General features: G+C 52.3%; 2 protein-coding genes across 4 annotated transcripts in view; one reads left to right on the top strand and one right to left on the bottom strand.

Annotated features, from left to right (window-relative positions):
- ARSG (arylsulfatase G) overlaps positions 1-14134 on the top strand; it is a 65245-nt gene extending 51111 nt beyond the window's left edge. Inside the window, exons 9-11 of the mRNA NM_001048098.1 lie at positions 5977-6097; positions 10596-10686; positions 13830-14134. Of these exons, the coding sequence (NP_001041563.1) occupies positions 5977-6097; positions 10596-10686; positions 13830-14134 (517 nt within the window). The remainder of the gene's footprint in view (positions 1-5976; positions 6098-10595; positions 10687-13829) is intronic.
- Positions 14135-14836: 702 nt separating this feature from the next.
- Positions 14837-22798, bottom strand: part of WIPI1 (WD repeat domain, phosphoinositide interacting 1) — a 32804-nt gene continuing 24842 nt past the window's right edge. For 2 of the 3 annotated variants that reach the window (XM_038546783.1, XM_038546784.1), the window contains 5 exons: positions 20520-20684; positions 19643-19750; positions 18841-18959; positions 18262-18362; positions 14837-15358 (listed from right to left, as the gene is read on the bottom strand). In XM_038546783.1, coding sequence (XP_038402711.1) covers positions 15311-15358; positions 18262-18362; positions 18841-18959; positions 19643-19750; positions 20520-20684 — 541 coding nt within the window. In that variant the 3' untranslated portion in view covers positions 14837-15310. Of the gene's footprint in view, positions 15359-17942; positions 18363-18840; positions 18960-19642; positions 19751-20519; positions 20685-22798 lie in introns of all 3 variants that reach the window. The other variant, XR_005364283.1, reaches the window with a different exon arrangement.

The raw sequence follows: 22798 nt of genomic DNA, 5'->3' as shown, positions 1-22798 counted from the left end.
GACCCAGTCTTACGATGGGAACTTGTCACTCACTCCGTTGGGGACTTCCTCTCTGTGGTTCTGCTCTTGTACTCACTGACAAGGGGGACTGGGTGCTACTCTTGTGCTCAGAGCTTTTGGGCTGGTTAGAGACGAATGTGTTAGTTCCACAGGCTCTCTCATCAGCCGAATGAGTTGTAGCCTAAAGAACCCAGCCTCACAGAGGAAAACAAGACTCCTGGGCTCCTTCCAGCATCCCCAGACCTGGTGGGGAGCAGGGAGGAAGGCTGGAGCCCAGGCGAAGGTAAACAGCTCTGATGGCCAGAGGCGGGTGGGTAGGCACTGTCCCTGGCAGCCCGGGGTGGGGGTGGGGGTACGGGGGGCAGGCCCCAGGGCTCGGCTCAGCCCTGCCCAATACAGTCAGGAGGGGGCAGCGTGTTGTCAGGGGGGTGCCAGCAGGTGTGACAACAACAGCGTGGGCTGGAGTCCGTGATGTCAGGCTGGCCGGGAAGAGGGCCAGATGGGCTGCTTTTTATGGGGCTGACTTGGTGCAGTCGGGCCAAGTGTTCACAGGCTGGGCCGCACATGCACAAATAACTGGGCAATCTCTCAAGTTCCAGCCCCAAAAACCGAGCGCGTGCTTCTCATCTGAGAAGGCTGTTTGCACCCACAGTCGGCCGTCGCAGCAGCAGTGCAATAACATTGCTCCATTAATGATTTAAGGCCTCTGAGGGGGCACCTATCTTAGGGGATATAGCCAGGTGGCTGAAAAAAGGTGAGTCTTGGTACAAGATAACGTCTGCTTGAGGGCCCCTGGAGTTTCGCCAGGACAATACCAATGTCACCCCATCAGCTCCCCGTAACATGTTTTTGTTTGTTTGTTTGTTTGTTTGTTTGTTTGTTTTTGGTGCGAAAGTAGACTCAACTGTAGCAGGAAAGTTTGTGTCCATAGAATTCACCTCCTAGCTGTTGCCCCACATGAATCGATCCACGTATAGCAAGCTGGGGTGGAGTGTCCTTACTGCCAGGACAGGCCACTGTGTCTCTGCTGCTCTTTTCCGTGACTCCTGCAGGCTCAGCTCTAAGGAGGATAGCCTCATGATCCGTTTTTAATAAACCAAGGAGACTGCTTCATGTCCTTGGGAGCCCAGCCAGGCTCTCCCACCCAGGGTGCTTATCACCTTTGCCAGCACTTTATTCCTCGGATGGATATAGATCTTCTTCTAGAACAGAGATAACTCCCCTGAACCATTCAGAGCTAAGCCCTTACACCTCAATTCTGGTGGCCCTGAGAAGTCACGGGAAGAGAGTAGACAGCTTGATATAGATACGTGAATACACAAACGTAACAAGTGTGTTGGGGGGAGGGGGATAGCAAGGGAAGAGGGATCCACACTGACTCCATTGGTTCCCTTTTAGAGATGGTCACTGTTAACGAAAGTTCCACCGCACACCCATGTCATGTAGTGAGGTCAAAGAAAGGCCTCACCGTCTCCTGGCCCCCAAGCCCAGTGACACAATCACAGAGTGAGGGAAATCTATTCATTCATTCACCAAATTTTTTTTAATTTTTATTTATTTATGATAGTCACAGAGAGAGAGAGAGAGAGAGAGAGAGAGATAGAGAGAGAGGCAGAGACACAGGCAGAGGGAGAAGCAGGCTCCATGCACCAGGAGCCCGACGTGGGACTCGATCCCAGGTCTCCAGGATCGCACCCTGGGCCAAAGGCAGGCGCCAAACTGCTGCGCCACCCAGGGATCCCCATTCACCAAATTTTTATTGTTGTGTCCAGCTGTGGGGCAGGCATTGCTCTGGGGACCGGGGATGGAGTAGTGAGCAGATGGGACAAAGTTCCTGACAAAGGTGAGGAGCTAACCTGCCCCCAGGAGAGCAGGGCTTTGGTTTCACACGTCAAAAGGGGCCGGTGGTTTGAACCTCAGACTCTAATGCGGGACAGCTCAGCCTTGGCACTGTTGACCTTTTGGGCAGGCGCATCCTGTTTGGAGGCCTCTGCTGCACACACACCGTAGGATGTTGAGTAGCCTCTACCCACTTGTTGCCAATGGCAACCCCCCACCCCCACCCAAGTCGTGACAACCAGTGTCTCCAGGCAGCACCAGATGTGCCCTGGGAGGGCAGACTCGTGCTGGTGGAGAACCATAGTCTGTGATCTCTCATCGCCATATGCAAAGAGGTAAAGATTGTGCCCTGCGTCTCGGAGCCGGGAGACTGCCATCTGTGTTCAGAACAGAGAATCCCAGATTCCGGGGACAAATACAAGGTGACCGGATCTCTAAAGGTTCCGCTTAGCCAGGAGAGCACACAGTCCCCTGGGCCGCCTCGTGGCTGTCTCCGGATACCTGCAGTGCTGTCAGTTGTGTGGAAGGGTGACTCGCCTGCCTCTGTACTGTCCCCAGGCCCAGGCCCAGAAGTCCATGTTCACATCAGTGTCCTGTGGTTTAGGTGTCACCATGAGAGCAAGGTCTAGCCACATATCTCCTTTCAGGGTCCCCCACTCTTTCCTGTGGACAGTGGGCAGGGGAGCGGGAGATGGGGAGGGGTCTCACACCCACCCCTGCTCCTAGCTGTGCTCTGCTACGTAACCTGTGTGTGTGCTCTGTGCTGGGGGGGTGGTGGGTCCTGACACTCTGGGACCCCCATGTTCCCTGGAAACAGTGCAGTGGGGGTTCTGCTGGGCTCTAAGAGGGACCCGAGGTGGGGGTCTGGGGGCAGCTGCAGCCTCTCAACTGCTCGCAGAGGGGCTTAGGCCAGGAAGGGGTGCATACCTGCTTTTCCCAGGGCTCGCGAGAGGGAAATCCGACAGGAAGAGACTAACAACTAAATGGGGAGCTGCTCCCACGTCCTAGGGACAGTTCTCACTGTCCTGCGACCTGGAGGAAGTTCTGTTGTCTCCTCCCTCTGTGTTCAGGCCCACGCACCCTCAATCCTTCCCCTGGCAACCCCCTTGTCCTTCCCACTTCCCGTCTTCAGATCACACCGCCTTTTCCCAGATATAACCTCCCCAGCTTCTAGGAAACACCTCCCTTCCCAGCCCTTCCCTCTGCCCTGGGATGCTCTCCCCCTAGGACAGCCCAGCACGGCCCGTCCCCAGTTCCCATCCACACATGGCCTCTGCTGCTGGTCAGCCCCAGCGAGCTCCTGGCGGGACCCTCGGACCCTCCGGCATCCTCCTCCTGGTCGGTCGCCCGCTCTCTACGCCCAGGTTCCTATGGCAACACCTTGGATAGGAACACAAACATGCACACTTCCTCCGAACAACTTTCAGTGCCCTGGGCTGGCGGAAGCCATATGAAGAAAGAAAGAAACGCTTTCATATGGGCAGCGGAACCTGCAAAGGCGGCCCCCTGCCCACTCTGATGGCAGCATTTTGTGTCACTGTGCAGAGAAACCTCAGGCCCAGGGGGGTTTCATCCCTCCAGAAGCCAGGGCTGACTTGTCCCTTAGGCTGGGGAGGGTCAGAGCCAGGCCCATGAAATTTTTAGGGATACAGATTTTTAATTTCTTCTAAAATCAGAAGGAGAAAAAAAACCCCAACTTTTATGTTGGAAAAATGGTTTAATATCTACTATTTCTATGTGCGTCTTTCAGTCAACACAGTTGTGAAATATGATTTTACATATTTTGTATGGAAGCAGCAGCCCACAAAGATCCCACGAAAGTCAGAATGTGGCCCTGCCCAAAGCCTCCATCCCAAGTGGCATCAGCCACAGAAACTTGAAAATGTAGGTTCTAGGTTTTTTGTGTCTCTTTCTCGAAGCTTTCGATGACTCCCAGGACCAGTTTCTTGGGTGGGTTTTGAGGTTTGGAGCAGCTGGGCTCCCTTCGGTGGCTTCTGTAGGACACTGGTTTCCTCTAAACTCACACCTAGGCTGGGGGCCCAGCTCTGGGATGGGGGCGCCCACCTCCGGGCTGGCACTGGGACTGTAGTGTGCCCAGGAGGCCCTCCCTCTTCCAAGGCTAACCTCGGGGGCTTGGCTTCCTCCGAGACAGAAGGAAAGCCTTGGTGGTAGCTTGGGCTTGGTGATCAATGCTGGACTGGCGAGTCGGGTCGTCGGAGATGTTTGAAGACTCTCGTGGGCCGAGGTTTTCTTTGTCCTCTGGGAGGACGAGGTACCTCTCAGGATCCTGAGCAGTTCTGAGATGCTAGGGTCCCACAAACAGTAGACTTCGGGCTTTATTCCATTAGGATGTGAAACCTCATGACACTGGGGGAGAAAAATATAAGATAGAAAAAGAAAGTATGCCGTACATTCCGATCTAACACAGATCCTGTTTTTCGTGCTCGCTGTTGTGACCCCTCTGTGGCACCAGCCTCTCTTAGGGGTGCTATCTAGAGAAAGCTAGAGCCAAGGGGCCCCAGCCGTGTGGCCTTCTCGGACTGTGCTGCAGTGCTCGGCGCTGCCCAGCTTTTCCCAGGATCCTTGGACCCTGGACGGGTTTCTGGACTGTGCCGGATTCCATTAGTGCTTACTCTGCACTCCTTGACTTTGCCTGTGTGAGATGCCAGCTCCTGGAACACGTATCTCGAGAGATAAGCCACCAGCTGTGTGGACCGTGAAAGTTGAAGGCAACCCAGAAACAGTCTGTGCCATGGTCCAGGGAGAGGTTCTGTCCAGGGCTGTAGGCAGAGCCACATGGTGGGTAGAAGCTCAGTCCTTTCCCCAGCCCCTCTTGCTGGGCAGAGAACCCCTCCCCAAACTTCAGGGTGGTGGCAGTGGGAGGTGCAGCCCCTGAGGCCTCCCTAAAAGTGTGCCCGAAGTGTGGCACTGTGCCCAGCCTCAGGCCAATGGGGCCTCTCTCCCGGGGGAGTGCCCCTCGCCTGGCCCTGCGTTCCTGACTGCATCACATCCCACTGACTCAGTTGGCCTGGCCCATGGATATAAACAGCTTTGTTGAAAGGACAGTCCATTTGTTTATGCTGGAGAGTTTTTTTTTCCTGACAAAGCACAGCAGGCTGGCAGGAGATGTGCCCTAGAAGAGAGTAAAATTGTACCACATGACTTCAAAAAAATCACATTAACAAAATTCACCAAGATGGTAACAGTGGCTACCTTCGGGTAATGCACCCATCGTGCATTGTTCTCTCTTTTATATTTCTGGATGTTCTATTTTTTTTTTCACATAAACATTTACTATTTTGTAATGAGGAAAAAGTAAGTGAAATAAAGGGGTGGAATGTGTCACATACTATGGCATTTTAAACAAAGACTAAATATTTGTGATCCAGAGACCCGGGGAAGGAATAATGAAGTGTACGTTCTCCAGCAGGTACCTGTCACACAGTGTCCCCTCTCAGCTAGTGGCTGCGGCCTACCTGGTGACAGGTGGAACCCCTTTGTTCTTAGGTAGGTCCATAGGGGTGCTTTTGTGAATAATTATTTTTTAAAAAATATTTTATTTATTTGAGAGAGCGAGAGATGGAGAGCACAAGTGGGAGGAGGGGCAGAAAGAGAGGGAGAAGCAGACTCTGTGCTGAGCAGAGTGTCCAACACAGGGCTCGATCCCAGGACCCTGGGAGATGCTCAACCATTGGAACCACCCAGGCACCCCTCTTGTGAATAATCATAACACAAACACCCAATGAGCCCTTCCAGAGTGCCAGGTCTTCTTCTCTATGCCTTATCTGTGTGCCTCATCCACACAGTACTTTCTGAAGTGGGCACTATCATCATGCCCATTTTAGAAAATAGAAAATGAAGGCATTAAGAAGCCAGATAGATACAACCCTGGGATTCGAGTCCAGTTAACTCTCAGCCACCGGGCCTGGGTGCGAAACCACTGTGCCATTCTGCTTCTTCCAGAAGAAGAAGAAATCCAGGTGGAACCCAAAGAAAGGACAGGCAGGCAGAGGAGGGGGCCATATGGGAGGATGTGGATGCTCAGTCTGGGCTTGTTTGGGTGGGCCTTGACCATAGCATGGCCAGGGAGAGAGTCTGGGAATAGCCAGGGTCAACACTGTCTTGTTCTTTCTGTAGTGTGCTGGACATCTTCCCCACCGTGGTAGCTCTGGCTGGGGCCAGCCTGCCCCAGGACCGACACTTTGACGGTTTGGATGCCTCCGAGGTGCTCTTTGGCTGGTCGCAGACTGGGCACAGGGTAAGTGAAGGGGGTGTGCGCCCTTCTCAGGCTCTTCAGGAGATTGGCCAGCTGCCTCTCATCCGGGGCTGCCTTTGTGCAGAGAGAACCATCCTTGGACGCTACATGGAGGTGGCTGCTCCAGACCTAGTTTGAGAAAGCCTGATAGATGGCTCCTTTGAGACGAACCTCTCTTTCTACCCCACCCCTTTCTCCTATGATCAATCCGGTTTGCCAATCCAGACTTAATTTAACACCTTGGCTTAGAGCGGGTGTATGGGGATGCTTATTCCCCATAGCATATGATTTGTTTTCACAGTTACTGAATGTTCTGAGACATCGTAGGCACCTGGCACATTTTTGTTGGATGAGATGGCTGAGTAGTGTGAGTGACTTGTTTATCGTGGGGCTCCCCGACTAGAATGGAACTTTCCCGAAAGCAGGGATCTCACTGAGAATTCCCTGTGCGCCTCACAGTGCCTGGCACCCACGGGCATGCAATCACTACGGATCTGACGAATAAATGAATGAACAGACACATGAATGAAACAGCTCTTGGACGGCAGGGCCAACGAGGGCTTTATGCCTCTGACCTGCCCCCTGGCTCCTGGACGGCCCGACATGTGACTCCGCAGCCCCTGCACTGGCTTTGGGTTTCTGCTTCCCAGGGCCCCAGGGTCCCCTCCTCATGTGTGCTGAGGCACCCGGGGGCAGTGACAGCCCGGAAGCATCGGGCCCAGTGGCCTTTCCATGTCATTTCCGTGTGTTTTCCTTTCACCAAAAGGAAGAGGAAGTGGGAGGAGGGAACCCCAAACCCCTTTGTAGGGCCCGGTGAGAGCACATGGCTTCTCAGTTAGGGACCCACACATCAAAGGGTCTATTTGCGTCTCTACCGAGGGTCACATGGAAGTGACTCAAATGCTGCTCAGATGTGCGGCGGCGGTCACCCAAGCCGCCCCTGTGGCTGGGCCTACCCAGGGCAGGCGGCCCTCTGGCCTCAAGAGGGCCGCCCGTGCTTCTGTGAGCATTCGTGCAGTTTCTAGGGCTCATCAGACGTGCCTGAAATGCCCTCCGAGGAAGCACTACTTCTCCTGGCGTATGGAATCTTCTAGAACTGCAGACCCTTCCAGGCTGAGCTGTACTGCGGAGCAGCGGCGAGGCCGCAGGAAGATGGTTTCCGCCTCGGGGCTGGAGGTTGGCAGTGTGTGACCCTGGGGGGTTACGGAAGACGTCAGTGCAGAGGTGCTCCCGAGTGTTTATTAGCACAGCTACTAATAGAATAATTGGGGTCACCAGGAAGTGCTTCAAGGACTCTGGGCTCCTTGCCGTGGCCGGTCTCCTGTGGAAGCCAGCTCCTTCGCGGTCGCTTCCGCTCTCAGGCAGGAGAGCTCACTCTGGTCGCTGCTTTGCGTCGGGTCATCGAGGCCCGGGCTCGGGGCCTCACGGTTACTGGTGTGGTGCCCGGCGGTGGCTGGGTGGGGGCACCAGGCAGGAGGACGGGACCCAAGCCCCAGCACCGTTGGGGGTTCGCGTGGGGGACGCGGGGCGTGTGTGTGCAGCTGGAGTCCTGACCACACCCCAGGGCCTGGAAGGAAACAGCCTCCCCGACCGCCCGCCGGAAGCCACTGATGGTATCTTCAAGAGCAAAAGCCTGCGGGTGCTGGCACCTTCGGGCCACGCCCCGCTTCCCAGGACCCTAGATTCCCACAGAGTTTCGAGTTTGAGGGCAACACAGGTAGTTGTGGGCTCTGAGTCTGGTCTTTTCCGGCCACCTGCCGAACAGACTAGAATAAATTGTCTTGAGTTTGCAGAAGGGAGGCCAGGAGGTGAAGTGAGTGATCACACACACACACACACACACACACACACACACACACACACACACCTATCCATGTACATACGGGATACGCACATACGTGTCCCCCCGCCCCCCCGGGGAGATTTTGAGAAACACAATTTACTTGTGTTCACCACCCTCGGCTGTGTCCTGGGCTTGGTTTAGAAAACAGTTCCAGTTTCAAGAGGCTCAAAGTAACTCCTAGATGATCATCTCAAAACAGGATGCAAATAGGCCTGAGCAATGGGGCTCTTCCTTATTTTGCAAATGAAGTCACCGCAAGTGGGAAGTGCTGAAGCCACCTAGGGCCACGCGCCCCCTGGCAGCCTCCCCAGGCCCTAGGTGCAGGCATTTAAAGGCCAGTTGTGGGCTGTCGGGTTTCCTGCAGAGCGGCCTTCTCGACCTTCTTCTCATTGTCCCCTTGGAGGTCTCTGGGGAAGTCGGGTGGTATTTAAAACCCGCAGCAGCTGCCACCAGGCTGCATGGTGGGTCTTGCACCTGGGTCTGTGTCTGGGCACCGAGGGCAACCGCGAGGAGGGGGGGGAGGGGAGACGGGTAGGAGAGGGTGCCTCCAATATCCCACTGGGGGCTTGCCTGACTCTCGAATGCAAGCTGGAGGTTGTCACGTTGCCGTTGGTCAAGTCACACGGCAGCTCCTGGTGGCCACCAACAAGTCCAAATTTTGTTGGCAAAGGGAAGGCTTCTTTCATGGCTCTGCACCAGCCAGTCCAAACCGGCCTGGGGCTGCTGTGGGTCCTAAGACACGTGGCTCCTCCCTGGAAGCTATACATTGAGGGGACAGGAGCTGGGTTGCAGGCTCTGGAACTCCCATCACTTCTCTTAGGGAGGCCCCTAGTGGTGAGAGGCGCCATCCCCAGTGGCCCACCACTTCTGGAGACAGAGCTTTGCAGCCCCACCTGAGGGGACTGGGGGAGCCCTCCTTGTATGAGTGTGTGTGTATGTGCGCGCGCACACACACCACATATGCACCAGCCCCCAGGGCCTAAGGAGATGCTCCCCTGCTTAAAACGACAAAACCAAATGAAACAAAGCAAAAGCAGGTAAGAAAGGCAACCAGGAACGTGCACCTGCTTTGCAGAAGACACCGTCATCTTTGAAATTCGGACGGGGTGTCCTCCCTGCCCTCCCCCGAGGACCTAGGACCTGTCTTGGGCTGTGGTTCATGTGCACATTTGCCAGCCCTCTTCCTCTGTGGATGGGGAACCCCAGCGCCCTGGCCAGTGTGCCCCCGAGGAAAGCAAAACCCATCCCTGTTTCGGGGAGTGAGCCATCCTCAAGTTTTGCTTCCTCTTCCTCTTGGATTTTGGAAGTTGCCTCTGGTAACGCTGCATAAATATCCTGGACGTGGCAGGAAACTGATGGAGTTTCTGAGGCTCAAACGATGCCCACGGCTTGACCTGGCGGCGGACCGCGACTCCCACCTCCTGGATGTCTGAGTGCGTCTTAGGTCGGTTGACAAGAGTCCCCCACTTCCTGCCCTCTCCAGAAGGAAACCAAGCGGCCTCCTGCGGTGACGGGCTTGGCTTCCTGCAGGGCTGGCAGGAGAGTGGGTTTTGAGTTACGACTTCTTTTCCTGTTTGGAAGGAGCCTGCTGTCATCACGCTGGCCGGGGACCTTGCGGCGACTGTCACGAGAGCCCAGCACGGAAGCTGCAGGTGTGGGAGGAGCCCCGCCCTCGGCGGCATCCTCTCAGAGCCCGGGAACTTGGAGGGACAGCTGTTTACTGCTCCAACAGATGTTTCTCATTTTTTTTTTTTTTTAGCCCCATGGAAACTTTGAATCACGTAAGCGCCTTTCCAGTGATATATATCGGTCATGATTCATACCAGGGCGGTCTCACGCTTCCAGCCCAAACCCACCAACCGACCAAGGACACTGGTCATTTATTTTCTACCAAATCCTGCCCTTGGCAAGCCTGAATTAGGTGTTTCCGCTTTGTAGGGTGATCCTTTCATCTCTGGCCCGATGAGGGAGGATTTCCTCAGTCCGAGTGGGGTAGGGTTGAGTCAAAGGTGAGGCTGTCCATGTTAGGCCGCGCCTGGTTCCGAGACATCACGCCGAGCCGTCCTCTCGAGCATGCCTTCTTAGGCCACCCTTGCTCGAGGGAGAGCGAGAAAATCACCTGGATGCCGAAGTCGGTTCTCCAAAGAGATCCGAGGAACACCTGCGTCCGAATCCCTGGGAAGGTCTGGAAGGCATGCAGGTTCCCAGGCCCTATCTTGAGCCTGAGGGCTGGGGCCTGGGCTGGTGTGTGACCAGCACAGTCATCTCTCACCCCATCCCCCTGGCACTTAGGACAGCCCCGCAGCTGGTTTAAAGAGCAGGTGCTGTGCCGTCTTGGAACTCTCCAACGTTGAACAAGCTTTCTCTCACTTTGATTTTGCAGTGGACCCTGCACATGCTGTAGCTGGTACTGGGCCTGCGAATCTGACCAGAGAGGGGGCCAATCTAAGTAACTGGCCAAATAGCTATTTCATGGAGGCATCCACTCCCCGGGGTGGGGTTGGCCAGTGTGGACCACAGGCCCCAGTCGGTCAGCATTTGGGACCAGGGTAGGGTGGGGTGGGGGTGCTGGGCCGGGCCCCATGACAGAGAAAGAAATGCTTTCCAGGGAGTCCCCGGGAGCCTGGCTGGTTAGGAAGCTCTGCTGCTCTTTCTCAGGTGCTGTTTCACCCCAACAGCGGGGCTGCTGGAGAGTTCGGAGCCCTTCAGACGGTCCGCCTGGGGTCTTACAAGGCCTTCTACGTCAGCGGTGAGTCGGGTGTGCTCAGTGCACCATCCTCCCTCAGGCCTCTGGCAGTGAGTGTGGGCTGCCCTCCTTCAGGGGCGCTCCCGGCACCCAGGGGCCCCCCAGCACAGGCCCTCGGCCCCCACAGATAGGAAAACAAAGTCTGTCTACCGTTCGCCGAAATTTCCAGCAAGCTCCGAGCTAGTCAGCACACTTGACACAGCCCTTTCCCCACCAAGAACCGTTTCGTTCCATTGTTGTGCTTTAAATGCCAGTTTGGCCGAACATGAAATGGGAGCTTAGAGATATTTTAAAGTGTAATTTACTTGACAATAGACTGTTTCAGAAAATAGACTCTAGGGGTTGAGTTAGCAAACCAGCAGAAGGCTCTGCTTCTTGGTTCATTCGCTGACCGTCTTCAATGTATATTTTAGAAATGTGATACTGGGTCATGATGGTTCTCAAAACCTTCCAGTGGCTTCTTGCTGCCCACTGAATTCAGGCTCCTTCCATCCTGGGTCCCTCCACTTTTCCAGGGTCAGTTCTCCAAGGACAATGGCCTTCTTCCTTGGCCTTGTATCGAAATCTCTCTCCACTGCGAGGCCCTCCCATCAAATTCTAGTACCTTGGTCATAAAATCCAATCTCATCTTGCCAGCTGCGTATGATTTGGAAAAACTCTGATAAGGATCACATTCTGCTATATACGCCAGTTATTTGGGTACATGTTTGTTTTTTGGGAGGGGTCCTGGGGGGTACACATTTTATTTCCACTACTAGTTTTGAGCTTTAAATTTTTTTTTAATGTAAGAGAGAGAGAGCATATGAGAGAGAGAGAGAGAGAGAGAGAGCGAGAGCGCACAAGCAACGGGGAGGGTAGAGGGAGAAGCAGGTTCCCAGCTCAGTAGGGAGCCGCATGCAGGGCCAGGACCCGGAGATCATGACCTGAGCTGAGACGCTTAACTGACTAAGCCACCCAGGCGCCCCTAGTTTTGAGCTTTGTAAGGTATTTCGTTTTTGTGGTCTCTAAGTGCTGAGCACAGCATCTTGTACCTCGTAGGGACCCTAACGTCTTTCTTTTAGTGAATGAAAAACAAAAACAAAACAAAATCCGGGACCTGGTGCAGATTCCAATTTGATTCAATTATTTAACATCAGGGTGTTCCAAAGAATTATATAATAAAGAACGGAAATGATTATCCCTGACTGTAAATCCGTGATCCTGGAGAAAACATGGCATAAACACAAAACAAGTTCTTTGAGTTCGTAACTTGAGGGATATTAAAAAAGCCACAAGAATCGTTGATCCTCCAAAACCTACAATGCAAACCAGTCAGATATTTGTTATGCTTTCAGATGGAAAGTTTCCAGATTACAGTCCTTACATTACATTATCTCAGAGGTATGGCTTCTCCAGGCTGAGTTAATTTCAGAAGTCACGGCCCTGCCAGAAAGCCCTTGGCACCACGGTGTTGGAATCCTGAATGTTGCTATGAAGTAATCGGACTGTTTAGAACGATCACAATTGGACAGGAATTATGATACCCAGGGGAGGGGAGGTCTGTTCTGAGGAGTCACCAAGGTCCCAGGAGTGTTAGCATGAGGATGCGGAGGGCAGACCTCTCAACAGCTGGAAGTGTGTGTGTGTGTGTGTGTGTGTCTTGAGCCGAGGGTGGGGCGTGTGACACACATGTTCTGACCCCTCCCTTCCCCTTCTCATTGAGAATCTGCATCCCTGTTTCTTAAAACTGCTTTCGGATAAACTACATGTGTTGACATCTACTACATTAGGTTAGAGAACGGTGCAGAGGGACTTTATGGATGGATTTTCAGGTTGCTCCTCTCTGGCTCCCTCCTCCTTCCTGGGATTTCACGCATCAGTTCTCTTCCCTTGTGGCAGCCCTGAGCCCTGGCCCCTGACACCTCAAGCTAAAGAGATGACAGCTTTCTCCCTGGGCTCTTACTGCTCCAAGCTGCACAGACTGAGGGGGGTCCTGTTGCGGGGGGAGGGGGCCGCACAAACTCCTAAATGCAGACTCAACCCAAGGAGACCTCTGTCTTTCATTGATCAAATTCTTTCCGGTCTTTGCCTGCCTTGGTAACTTCCTGGTGCCTTCAGGGTTTCTTTTCCCCCCTAAATATGTCTAGAATTCCAAATTGTTCTCAATAGGAGGGCTGGTCCTATGCAAGCTACCCCCCGTGGTTCTCAAAGTGGAAGTCTTAAATTTTTCCAAGAGGAGTCCAGCCCTTGCTCCACTGATCGCAAACCTCATTCGCTGCCCTTTACTGGCAACGAAGGAGAGCTTAACCTGGACTCCAAACTTGGGGCAAAGACAGTGACTCTGAACGACCCGAATGTCAACCACAGCAGGAAAACCATTAAGGAGGGCTGCCTAAAAAGCTGTGTGGTTTGCCCATTCTTCTTGGGGAAGCCAAGAGTTTCTCTCACATATATCAGTGCCAGGAAGAGCTGGGCTTCCCCTGAGCCGCTGAGAAGTTTCTACCCTGTTGTTTGGCTGCTAGGAAGCTCGGATGCAAAATAGGCATTTGGGATTTACTGTATGTCTGATGGCTGTCCCTTGCCTTGATTGCTTTCATTTATTCAATCATATTAACTCCTGTCCAATACCTTAACTACTTTTGTATGGAAAAGGCAAAAAAAAAAAAAAAAAAAAAAAAAAAAAAAGTCACCCGAATCACTAACTGCTGCTGCCAGTACTCCATTTTTGTTACTCTTTGGAGGCTGCCTTCATGGCCAGATTCAAATTCATGTAAGAATCTCAATTGCAACCCAAAGTGAAATTACTCACCTCGCCTTCCTGCCCAGTCCACCAAACTGAGTATCATGGTGTTCAAGAAATCAGTGTTTGGAAAAAGAAAAAAATCAAATTTCCTCACAAAGGGTAGAGATGAGAGAGAACTGGTTGACTGTCGAGTCATATTGGCTCTGAAGGCAAGTCCCGGAGAAGTTCCAGATCACTCTGGGCAAGAGGAGCATCACTGGTCTGAGCACCAAAAATCTCAAGGTGACTTGACAGGCAGAATGGTCACTTGAATATTCAAGTCCTGGGATGTTTGGATTAATGTAAAATCAATCCGAATTCTCCTCTTTCCACCATAGGGCCAAAACTGGGTCTGACGAGTTATTTGCTGTCACCTCCTCTCTAGGCGGAGCCAAAGCCTGTGATGGGGACGTCGGACGGGAGCAGCATCATGACCCTCCCCTTATTTTTAACCTGGAAGATGATGTTGCAGAAGCTGTGCCTCTAGATAGAGGTAGCGCCGAATACCAGGGCGTCCTGCCCAAGGTCAGAGAGATTCTTGCAGATGTTCTTCTAGACATTGCTGGGGACAACACCTCCAGAGCGGATTACACTCGCCATCCTTCGGTGACCCCCTGCTGCAATCCCCACCACGTCGCCTGCCGTTGCCAAGCCACCGGATGGACCGATTTCCCCACAGGCAGATGTTAGGAAGCGAGACAGGGCAAGTTCACACTCCAGCTCCGGATGCTGTAAAACTAAGTCTCAGAATTTTGTTCTGAAGCTCGAGCTTTGCATTCCCCCCTCCCCGCTTGAGAGAACAGCTGGGTGGGCCTAGAGCAGAAAGCACCCAGACTTTGCCGTTAGATCTGGATCAAAGCCCAGCTTTTGAATGTGGGCATTTAGCCTAGCTTGCAAGCTGATTTTGAGGACGAAAGATGATGATACATGGAAATGCCTGCCACGTCACCTGACACAGAACAGGCACTTAATACATCTTAGTTTTTCTCTGTACCCAGTTTCGCTGGTCCTATTAGCATAGATTCATCCCAACTGGGATCTAGGGCAGTGCTTCTCCATCTCTGATCTGCATACGTATCACCTGGGATCTCATGGAAGTGCAGATTCTGACCCAGTAGGTCTGGGGTGGGGCCTGAGATGCTCCATTTCTGGGCGGCTCCTGGGGGAGGTGGGGGTTGCCCTGAGTAGCACCAAATGCAGGCTAGGACAAAGTTAGATGTTTCCGGGTCTCATTGCTCAAGAGGTCTCATCGCTCAGGAGCCCACAGATTAATCCCCAGCCCTACCCGCCTCCTCCTTCCCTTTAAAGATCAAATGACTGTATCCTAAAGATTTTAGGCATCTTCCTGCTTCCTAAAACCAAGAAGAAATAAAAAATTTAAAACCTCAAAGATGCATTGCCATGATTTTATTATTAGTGTCCTGAATGGGACTCAAAGGTAATAAATGATTTATCCCAATCACTGCAAAAATACTTTGCGTGGCTGAAAACAGTCTCTCGCTATACGTACGTAATATACAAGAAATACAATTCAAAGAGATTTTCCTATAAGTACATTTTTACACGGCATACATTTAAAAAGGATGCCCTTTATCGTATAAAGTTCCGGTTATAGACCAATATGGTTAGTTAGCATTGACACTATGGCTGTAACATATTTCGAGTAGCAGGATGTGTATATAAGGGTCTCCCGTACCCACTGGCAACGAGGGCAGAGGAGAGTTTGGAGAGCCGTGGACCATGTCTCGTGGCTTAAGCAGGCGGCACCTGGGATTCCTGCCCCCCCTTTCTGCACACACAATTTGTACTCCATTCTTCCACCTTCCTGATAGGGGGGGGTTTTCCTGATTTGAGGTGCGCTTCTCATCATGAATGCTTCGTTTTGCCCTTCTGACTTCCACGGCACAAGTTTATCTACCAAAATCAAAACAGAATGGCCTTACTCCTTCCAGGTAGAGGCTGTTAGGCAAGGCTGCATTATCAACAGATCTGTGCCCATGCGGGGTCAGCAGGGGGAGGCTGGCACAGTTTTTGCGTATGTCCATGGACTGACCCTCACTTGTGGCCACAGAAAGTCCACCCGTCTTGTGTAGGTGTAGACGAGTATGGCACAGTTTCAGAAAATACTGACTATATATAAAATACGTGTGTATGTGTGTGTATTTATATGTATATGCATGTTTGTTTTTTTTTAAAGGCTCATCTTACTTGTAAACACAGACTGCTAAGTCACTATGAAAAAGTCAGTAAATACCCTTGGTCCCACTTCCCTTACTCTTGCTCATAGGAGTAAGACCACTGTCAGAGAATGTGTAGATTTGTAAAGGTTGGCGTGTTTTTACAACAAAAGCTGCTTCCTGAATACGGCACCTTTCTAAGGTACCAGAAATGATCAGTTCTCTTTTCTCATTGTGGATGGAGCAAAGGAAATCCCCAGGAGATAAGAGTGATCATATTCAGGAAAGTGTGAGTATATTACAAAAAAAAAAAAAAGACCCTACTCACAAGGACTTGTGTTCTGAAGGCAAAGGCCTGGGGAGCCCCTCATGAGATTAGGCAGGCAAGCCCGTGTTTTTAACCATGCTGACTCCAAGATCACAATTAAGGGATGTGGGTAGAGGTGTGAATTTTGGCCAAGTATGCGTAATAGGCATGCTGGCACAGAATAATGGCAGGGAGGGGAGTGGTCCAGCATCTCCTCTCCTGTTGGACATCGTTGCCAAAAGGATGGGAGATGGTCCACGTCGAGAGGACATCCCAGTGGCACTCACGCCTCTGGTCTCCATGAAATGAGATGGAGAAGACTGTCTGCTATGACACTGGGAGGTTGTAGAAGCTCGATCCTGTCCTCCCTGTCTGCCTGGAGGCTGGACAGCAGGGCGTCTGGGATCTGTTGGCTTCCATGACCCCAACCGCTGGCTCTAGGGTCTAACAGGGGCCTCATTCAGTGATCAACGCTCTCGCTGGCAGGAAGCCTTCCTTGTGTCTAAAGAAAAATCCCAGAGGCAAGTTAAATTGACTTTCTCACATTTGGTCCTGAAGAGGGAGACAGGACAACCGGCTCCTACCCAGCTTCCTGGCAGTGTTTAGGTGAACAGGCCTCTCAACAAATTCTACCACTAGATCTTAAGCATCTCCATTGTTTTTTTTTAAACTCCAAACAAATGATCTACACAGTGTACCTATTATTTTATACAGGTTTTCTTTGGCAAGGGACCGCCTCCTGAAAGCCAGTATCTGATGTACCCCAATTTGTACAAAAGGTTTTAGGGTTTACTTTGATTACAGCTAAGAATCTAATTAATAATCTAATTGTCTTTTGGAGCAGTCACAGACTTTCGTCACAATCACTGAGATGGAACCTAGTGAGTGGCCAAAATCACTGAGATGGAACCTAGTGAGTGAAGGTTCCAAACCTGGGCAGAGTAGGACACGTATATCCCCGCTCTATCTACTCTGCTCTGGTTCCCAGAAGACACAACTTCAGGTAAGTGACCACCAACTTTTAGGGGGCCGGAAGAGCTCCCTTTATGGCTAGTCAGGGCATGAGAACCCAAAGGCAAAGGAGGCAGCAAGCCAATGGTTGTTTTTATATTTATAATTCGTATTTTTAAGAACCACTGCTCTCCAGCCCTAAAATATAAATTGTACTTATTGGCACTGCATCTGGCAGTCTGCCTCTTAAAAGCCAGAAACGTAAATCTCAAGCTGCAGTCTGTAGAGCCTTCATGGGCAATCACACACCCCACCCTCCCATATCATGCACAGAGGACTCTAGAACAGCCTTTAAAAAAAAATAAAAATAAAAATAAAAAAGCTGACTGGGCTTAACGGATTGTCCCAGGATTTATAGGAGAAAGAAACTAGACCTGCCTTCCATCCTTTTGCAAATGAGATTTCAACTGACATTATAAGATAACAGTCAGGAGAAAACATCATATACCAAGACCTAATGGGCTCTGAAGCAGGGCCCGATCTGGCTCCAGGAGGCTCACTCAGTTGACTCTCTAAGTCTTGGTCCAAACACAGCTTCCATGTCTCGATGATTTTAGGTTCACTCTCTGTGCCACTCTCTAACCGCAGCTCACGAGAGCGGTCTGGATGGTGCTCTAAATGGAAGCTTGAAGGATCAGAAAGATCTGCTAAGCTAAGCTAAGGCAGCCACCCAGGGAGAGAACCCTCTCCTCAGACGCGGATGCAGGGAGAAGCCAAGCCTTGCACCCACCCAGCCAACCCCGAGGGCTCTTGCTGCCAGAACAGCTGAAGCAAGATGCAAGGAAATGCCGGGGAGCTCTCCACCGAGGCTCCCGCCCTCCACCCGGCTGCTGGGAGCCTGGGGTCCGCCCCATTAGAGCCGCGCGAGGGTGAGGGTCTAGCTGGCTTACAGAGCGCAGCGGCCCACCCCGTTAGGTCGACGTCTTTAGCAAAAAGGCAGCATTCTGCAAGGACATCCTTAGGAGCCTCAGGCAAACGGGTTTATGCAGGCACGAATTCCTACCTTGTGAGCAGCACAGAGAGTGCTAAAGAAGCCAAGTTAAGGATTCCAGGCCTCTGGAGGTAGTGAGGCCGCCGAGACTCCCTGGGTTAGTATTCGGTTATTCTACGGCTGCCGGCTTTAGCCTGACACCTGATGGCTGGTCTGTCGGGCCCGAGGCACACAGCACAGCGCATCACCTAGGGCTTTCTGACTAGTGCAGAGGAGGTTAGTTGTTACAGGACTAGATAACAGGGCAAGTGACTTCGCCTCTTGCATGAGGAGAAGGCTTCCTTCTAAGCACACAGACTGAGCCACTCGGTTAGGGGTTCCTAATGCTCACAGGGGGGAATTCATTCTCATCATCAAGACACACTGGTCCCGTCGCAAACTCATGTTCAGGAATAATCTCTCCTCGGAGGGCTCCGCCGTCCTCAGAATAACCTGGAAGCCAAGAATGAGACGTTGAGAGAAGCCCGGCGGCCTGCTGTTCTTATGCTGTGACCCGGGGGCGGGACCTCCAGGGAGAACACAGAGGCTGCCTTTGCCTTCTAAACGGAGAGACTGAGCTTCAGAGGAGTCCAGAGCCCCACCGTGTGTGGCATCCAAGCCTCCGAACAGGCTGGTCTCACCCACGTGTCTACCCTAGACACCTCCGACTCGCTACTGGTTGGCAATTCTCAGAGAGGCCAAGGGTTGACACGACTTGTTGGGGGAGGCGATAATTTGGGGCTGTGCCTGCCGGGTTTGGGGACCCGACTTTTAAAGGCTGTTCTTGCGGTCGCGCCTGGGAGGAGATAAGTGGTTCGGGGAGAGCATTCCATCTACAGGTGACCGTGAAGACAGAGGAAGTGGTGTCAGAAACAGGTCCCCATGGTGCCCCACCCCCCCCAGCCCCCACCAGGCCCCCACATCCACTCACCTGGCACCGTGGAGGCGGACCAGGTGCTTGGTCTGGCTACAGTTGCTGCGTAAGACTGAGGTAATGAAGGTCTGAGGTCATTTTCTTTATTTTCTTCTGTTGTTCCTGAGCTAAGCAAGCTAATTGCAGCAATTGTGGGGGAGGGGAGGAGAAAAAAAGAGATCACATATCCAGGATACCGTCACAAGGAAAAGCGCTGGGCAGCTCAGGCTTGCCCACTCGAGTTTAAAGTACGGACCTATGAGTTCAAGCTGGGTCATGTGCCCCGCCAGTGGCCTTGCACAGCTGGGGTCCATCACGCAACTCCACAATGGACCCCTTTCTCTTCTATGCACTAAACGAAGACTGGCCCTTTGCTCTTCCTGGTATACCCTGGCAAGGACCCTAAGGCACGCTCACAAGGGGGGGTGATCTGTGGGCGAGGGGGCAGGGGCAGCTCACGGTGTTCTGGCACAGCAGGGAGAGGTCGCCTTGTTCTCAGTCATAGACATCAAGAGAACTTTTCAATTAAGTTTGGTCAGTATTTTTGAGCACCCAATGTACGAGGAGGAAAGGCCACAGGAAGACATTGTGTTTCTTCAATTGTGTGTTACTCCTCCTGGCACTTTTCCAGAAGTGCACAGCGTAGTGAGGGTGCCTGACATCGAGCCCAGCACAGAGCAGGTGCCTTTAGAGGTTTGCCACCGAGATGGCAGGCAAAGAGGACAGACAAGCAATGGCCCTAAAGCCTGTCGTTCTTGGCCAACTGACAACCTGACACAAGCGGCTCTTAAAAAGGCTTTTTGAAAACTAGTCTCTTCACCTGTGGGTCTTGATTAAGACACATTCTCCTCCGTCCTGAGGGTCCAAATTGTAGATGTAAAGGTGTCCATCGGATGATGCGACCAGCAGCCTTGGCAATTTCTGGATCCTAAGAGCCAAGGAAAACACATGCTGTGATTATGACAAAGAGGAGCAATGGGCCAGCTTCAAATGACAAAGCCTCACCCACCCTGGCTGTCACAAGCTGCTTCTCCTGCCATCAGGAAACGTTTACCCGGTCTGCTGGCCCCGGATTCTGGGTTTCTGGCTATTTCTTTGCATTCTGACCTAGCGATCTACCTTGAGGATTATTTCTTGTCTTTGAAAATAATTGTGTGGGTGATACAAAACCATGCGTGTGCATGCTATTACTCTATGAAGAGCCACTGCCAGCAAAAACATCAGCTGACCTGAATGGGACACAGCCTCTGGCTTACGTGTGTTTCTGCCTTTAACAGTGACAGAAAGGACAAAATTAGCTTACCGCGTTGCTGGCCAGTTTTATCAGATTAAAAAAAAAAAGTTTACCTTCTTTAACTCTTTTCAATAAAATATCTGTCAGCCCCATAGGTGTCTGAAGCTGGATCATGGAACTAGAGCCTTTTTAGAGAGTTACATAAGAATGGGAATTGTTTTCAAGACAGCGTTATGACCAGAGAGCTGAGGCTCCCATGCCGACTTCCAGCTGTCCCCAGAGCACAAATGATGACTAGGAGGAAAGACAGCGGATGGACACAGCGGGCTTCGATTCTGCATGCCCTTCCTCCTGGCCATCTCGTCTTTCTTTTCCTCTTTGTACATGTTTGGGGGTTTTGCACTTTGGGCAAACAGCTCTGTGAGAGCTTATTCTTGTGGAGAGTGGGTGGTGCCATACGTACGTTGAGAGAGTGCAGATGTTCCTCTGACCCGAGAAGTTCAGACGTCCGGTGGCGAAGGCCCTGTCCTGGTTCATCATGTCTGACACCTGGGTGGGGAGGTAGTTGGAAGCAGCCATGAACATCTTTCCCATGTAGCCAGTCCAGGTCGAAGGCTCTTCTGGTCGGCTGGGGGAGCAAGGCACAGGTGGAGGTGAGCCGGCCCCGCAGGCCAGGGCATCGGGCCAACGGTCCACATGCCCAGGTGCAAGGAGCTGTGCTCACTGCAACAAAAAGGAACTGTGCCTTTAGCATAATGTTCTACCCCCCAGGAACAGCCCGGGACGTACTCTTCTGGCAACAGCAAAAGGACATTGAGTGCTCATTCGTCCTTCGGAAGGGCCATTGCAAAACTGTTAAGAGGTTCCCAAAGCTACCACTTCCCTACATTAAAGAAGTTGCATGTAATGATTAGTCTGATTTCCAGATTTTTAAGAAGGGGGCTAGGGTCGGGAGTGAGATGGGATCGATATCTGGACTCTGAAAAGGAAGCTCAAGCCTGTTCCGGGCTCGTGGAAGAACAGAGCGATCTCGGTGTCAAGGCCTCCCTAGCCAGACTGAGTGGGAAGCAAACCTCCGGGCAAGATGCTTTGGGTGGTGTGTGATTACAGCCCTGCAGCCACCCTGCTCCCCGGTGATTCACGACGGTACAGATAATTCACGGGGACCTGGTACGTCCCCTGCAGTCATCAAAGTTCATCCCAGGGCGGCTGCCAGACAAAGAGGGTGGTTGCTCTGTTGGTGAGAGGTGAGAATGGGCAGGAGCACACACCCTGCCTTCATACTGTGCACTCCTGGGAGCACCTGCTGAGAGGCCACTTGTCCTAGGGCCAGAGCCTGGTAGGGCACACGCGCTGCAGCCCAGAAGCCCTGGGGTTTACTTCTCACTCTGTTTCCCAACCAGCTGGGTGGTCTTTGGACAAACCAGGGAGGAAGGGGTTGTTCCTAGCTATCTGAGATCCCTGACGGAAACAGGAGAGCCTGGACGGGGAAATGAGTTCAAATGGCAACTTCCTGTCTGAAGCACCAATAGCAAACTCCGATGAAGACATGGGGTCACTTTGTCACAGCACCTTGGATTGAAGGTCATCCCAGCAGGCCAGCCACCCTCCTAAGCTCTGAACAGCTCCCCAAGAGATCCGGGCTTCTGTTTTACGAGCTGAGAAGTGATAGAAAAGTCCAGAGAACAGATAAAAGCCCTAGGGAGAACATGCAGGGTTAAAAGTCCAACACACACTGCGCTCTGCGATGCACATGACCAGGGGTGGACACTCGCGGGGTTGCTGGGACACAGGAGCAGGGAGGGGGCAGCCCCTGGGGTTTCCGACACCAGTGCTGGGGGCCGGAGGGGAGGGATGAGGTTGCCAGAGGAAGAGCGCTGCACTAGCCCGTGGAGGGAAAAACGGAACCAGGCTTTGGTTGCTGGTGCCCATGGATGGAGCTTCAGAAGGGGGACAGAGGCCAGGTGCCGTGTCACATGGACACACTAATACACACATAACAGCAGCCGCGTAGAGTGTCAGACAGACACATGCTATGCTGAACACACAGAACAGAGCCCGTGTACCATGACCTGCTAATTAGGTGGGAAAAGTAATTTTCTCGTAGAAGTTCTATCCCACGAGAAGAATTCAGTTACAGAAGAGGGGCCTTTCCTGGCACAAGTGTGAAACCCAGCGTGGAAGTAAGTCCTTGGGACATTTCTCGGACACCCCCGGAATGTGCACTCTGCAGCAGCCCTAGAAGCTTGGTGGGCTGTTAAAACGTGGCCCTTCTTGTAGACGGAGGCCAGCTTTGAGCAACACGCTGGACTGCTCTGAACCCCAGCTGCCTCGGTTATGAAACTTGGACGCCTGCCTTCCAGGACTACCATGGGGAGCCGAGGGAGGAAGTGTGTGAGAGTGCTCTGTAAACTACTAAACGCTCTATCGATGTGCGAGTGTCACTGTCATCGCTAACTCGACCGCCTGCCTTCCGTGGGTAATGAGCTCATCGCTAACATTTCATGTTTCAATTTCCTATGATGGCACCCAAGAGTCAGGAGCCATGAGGTGTCTGAAGTCCCCTGAGGAAGGCATGACCTGTTTACTGTGCTACCAGAAGCAAGATCTTGACCTTAGGAAGAGGACAAGAGGCCAGGGTGACACTGCCATGGACAGTGGTTGGGTGGGAGGAGAATCCCTCACTGCTTTGCTGCTTCCCAGTGTAGGAGAGCTCCAAGGGTAGGCATGGGCATGCACGTA

Source organism: Canis lupus, chromosome 9, assembly GCF_011100685.1.
Source record: "Canis lupus familiaris isolate Mischka breed German Shepherd chromosome 9, alternate assembly UU_Cfam_GSD_1.0, whole genome shotgun sequence".
NCBI lineage: Eukaryota > Metazoa > Chordata > Mammalia > Carnivora > Canidae > Canis > Canis lupus.
This window is presented reverse-complemented; position numbering and strand designations above follow the sequence as displayed.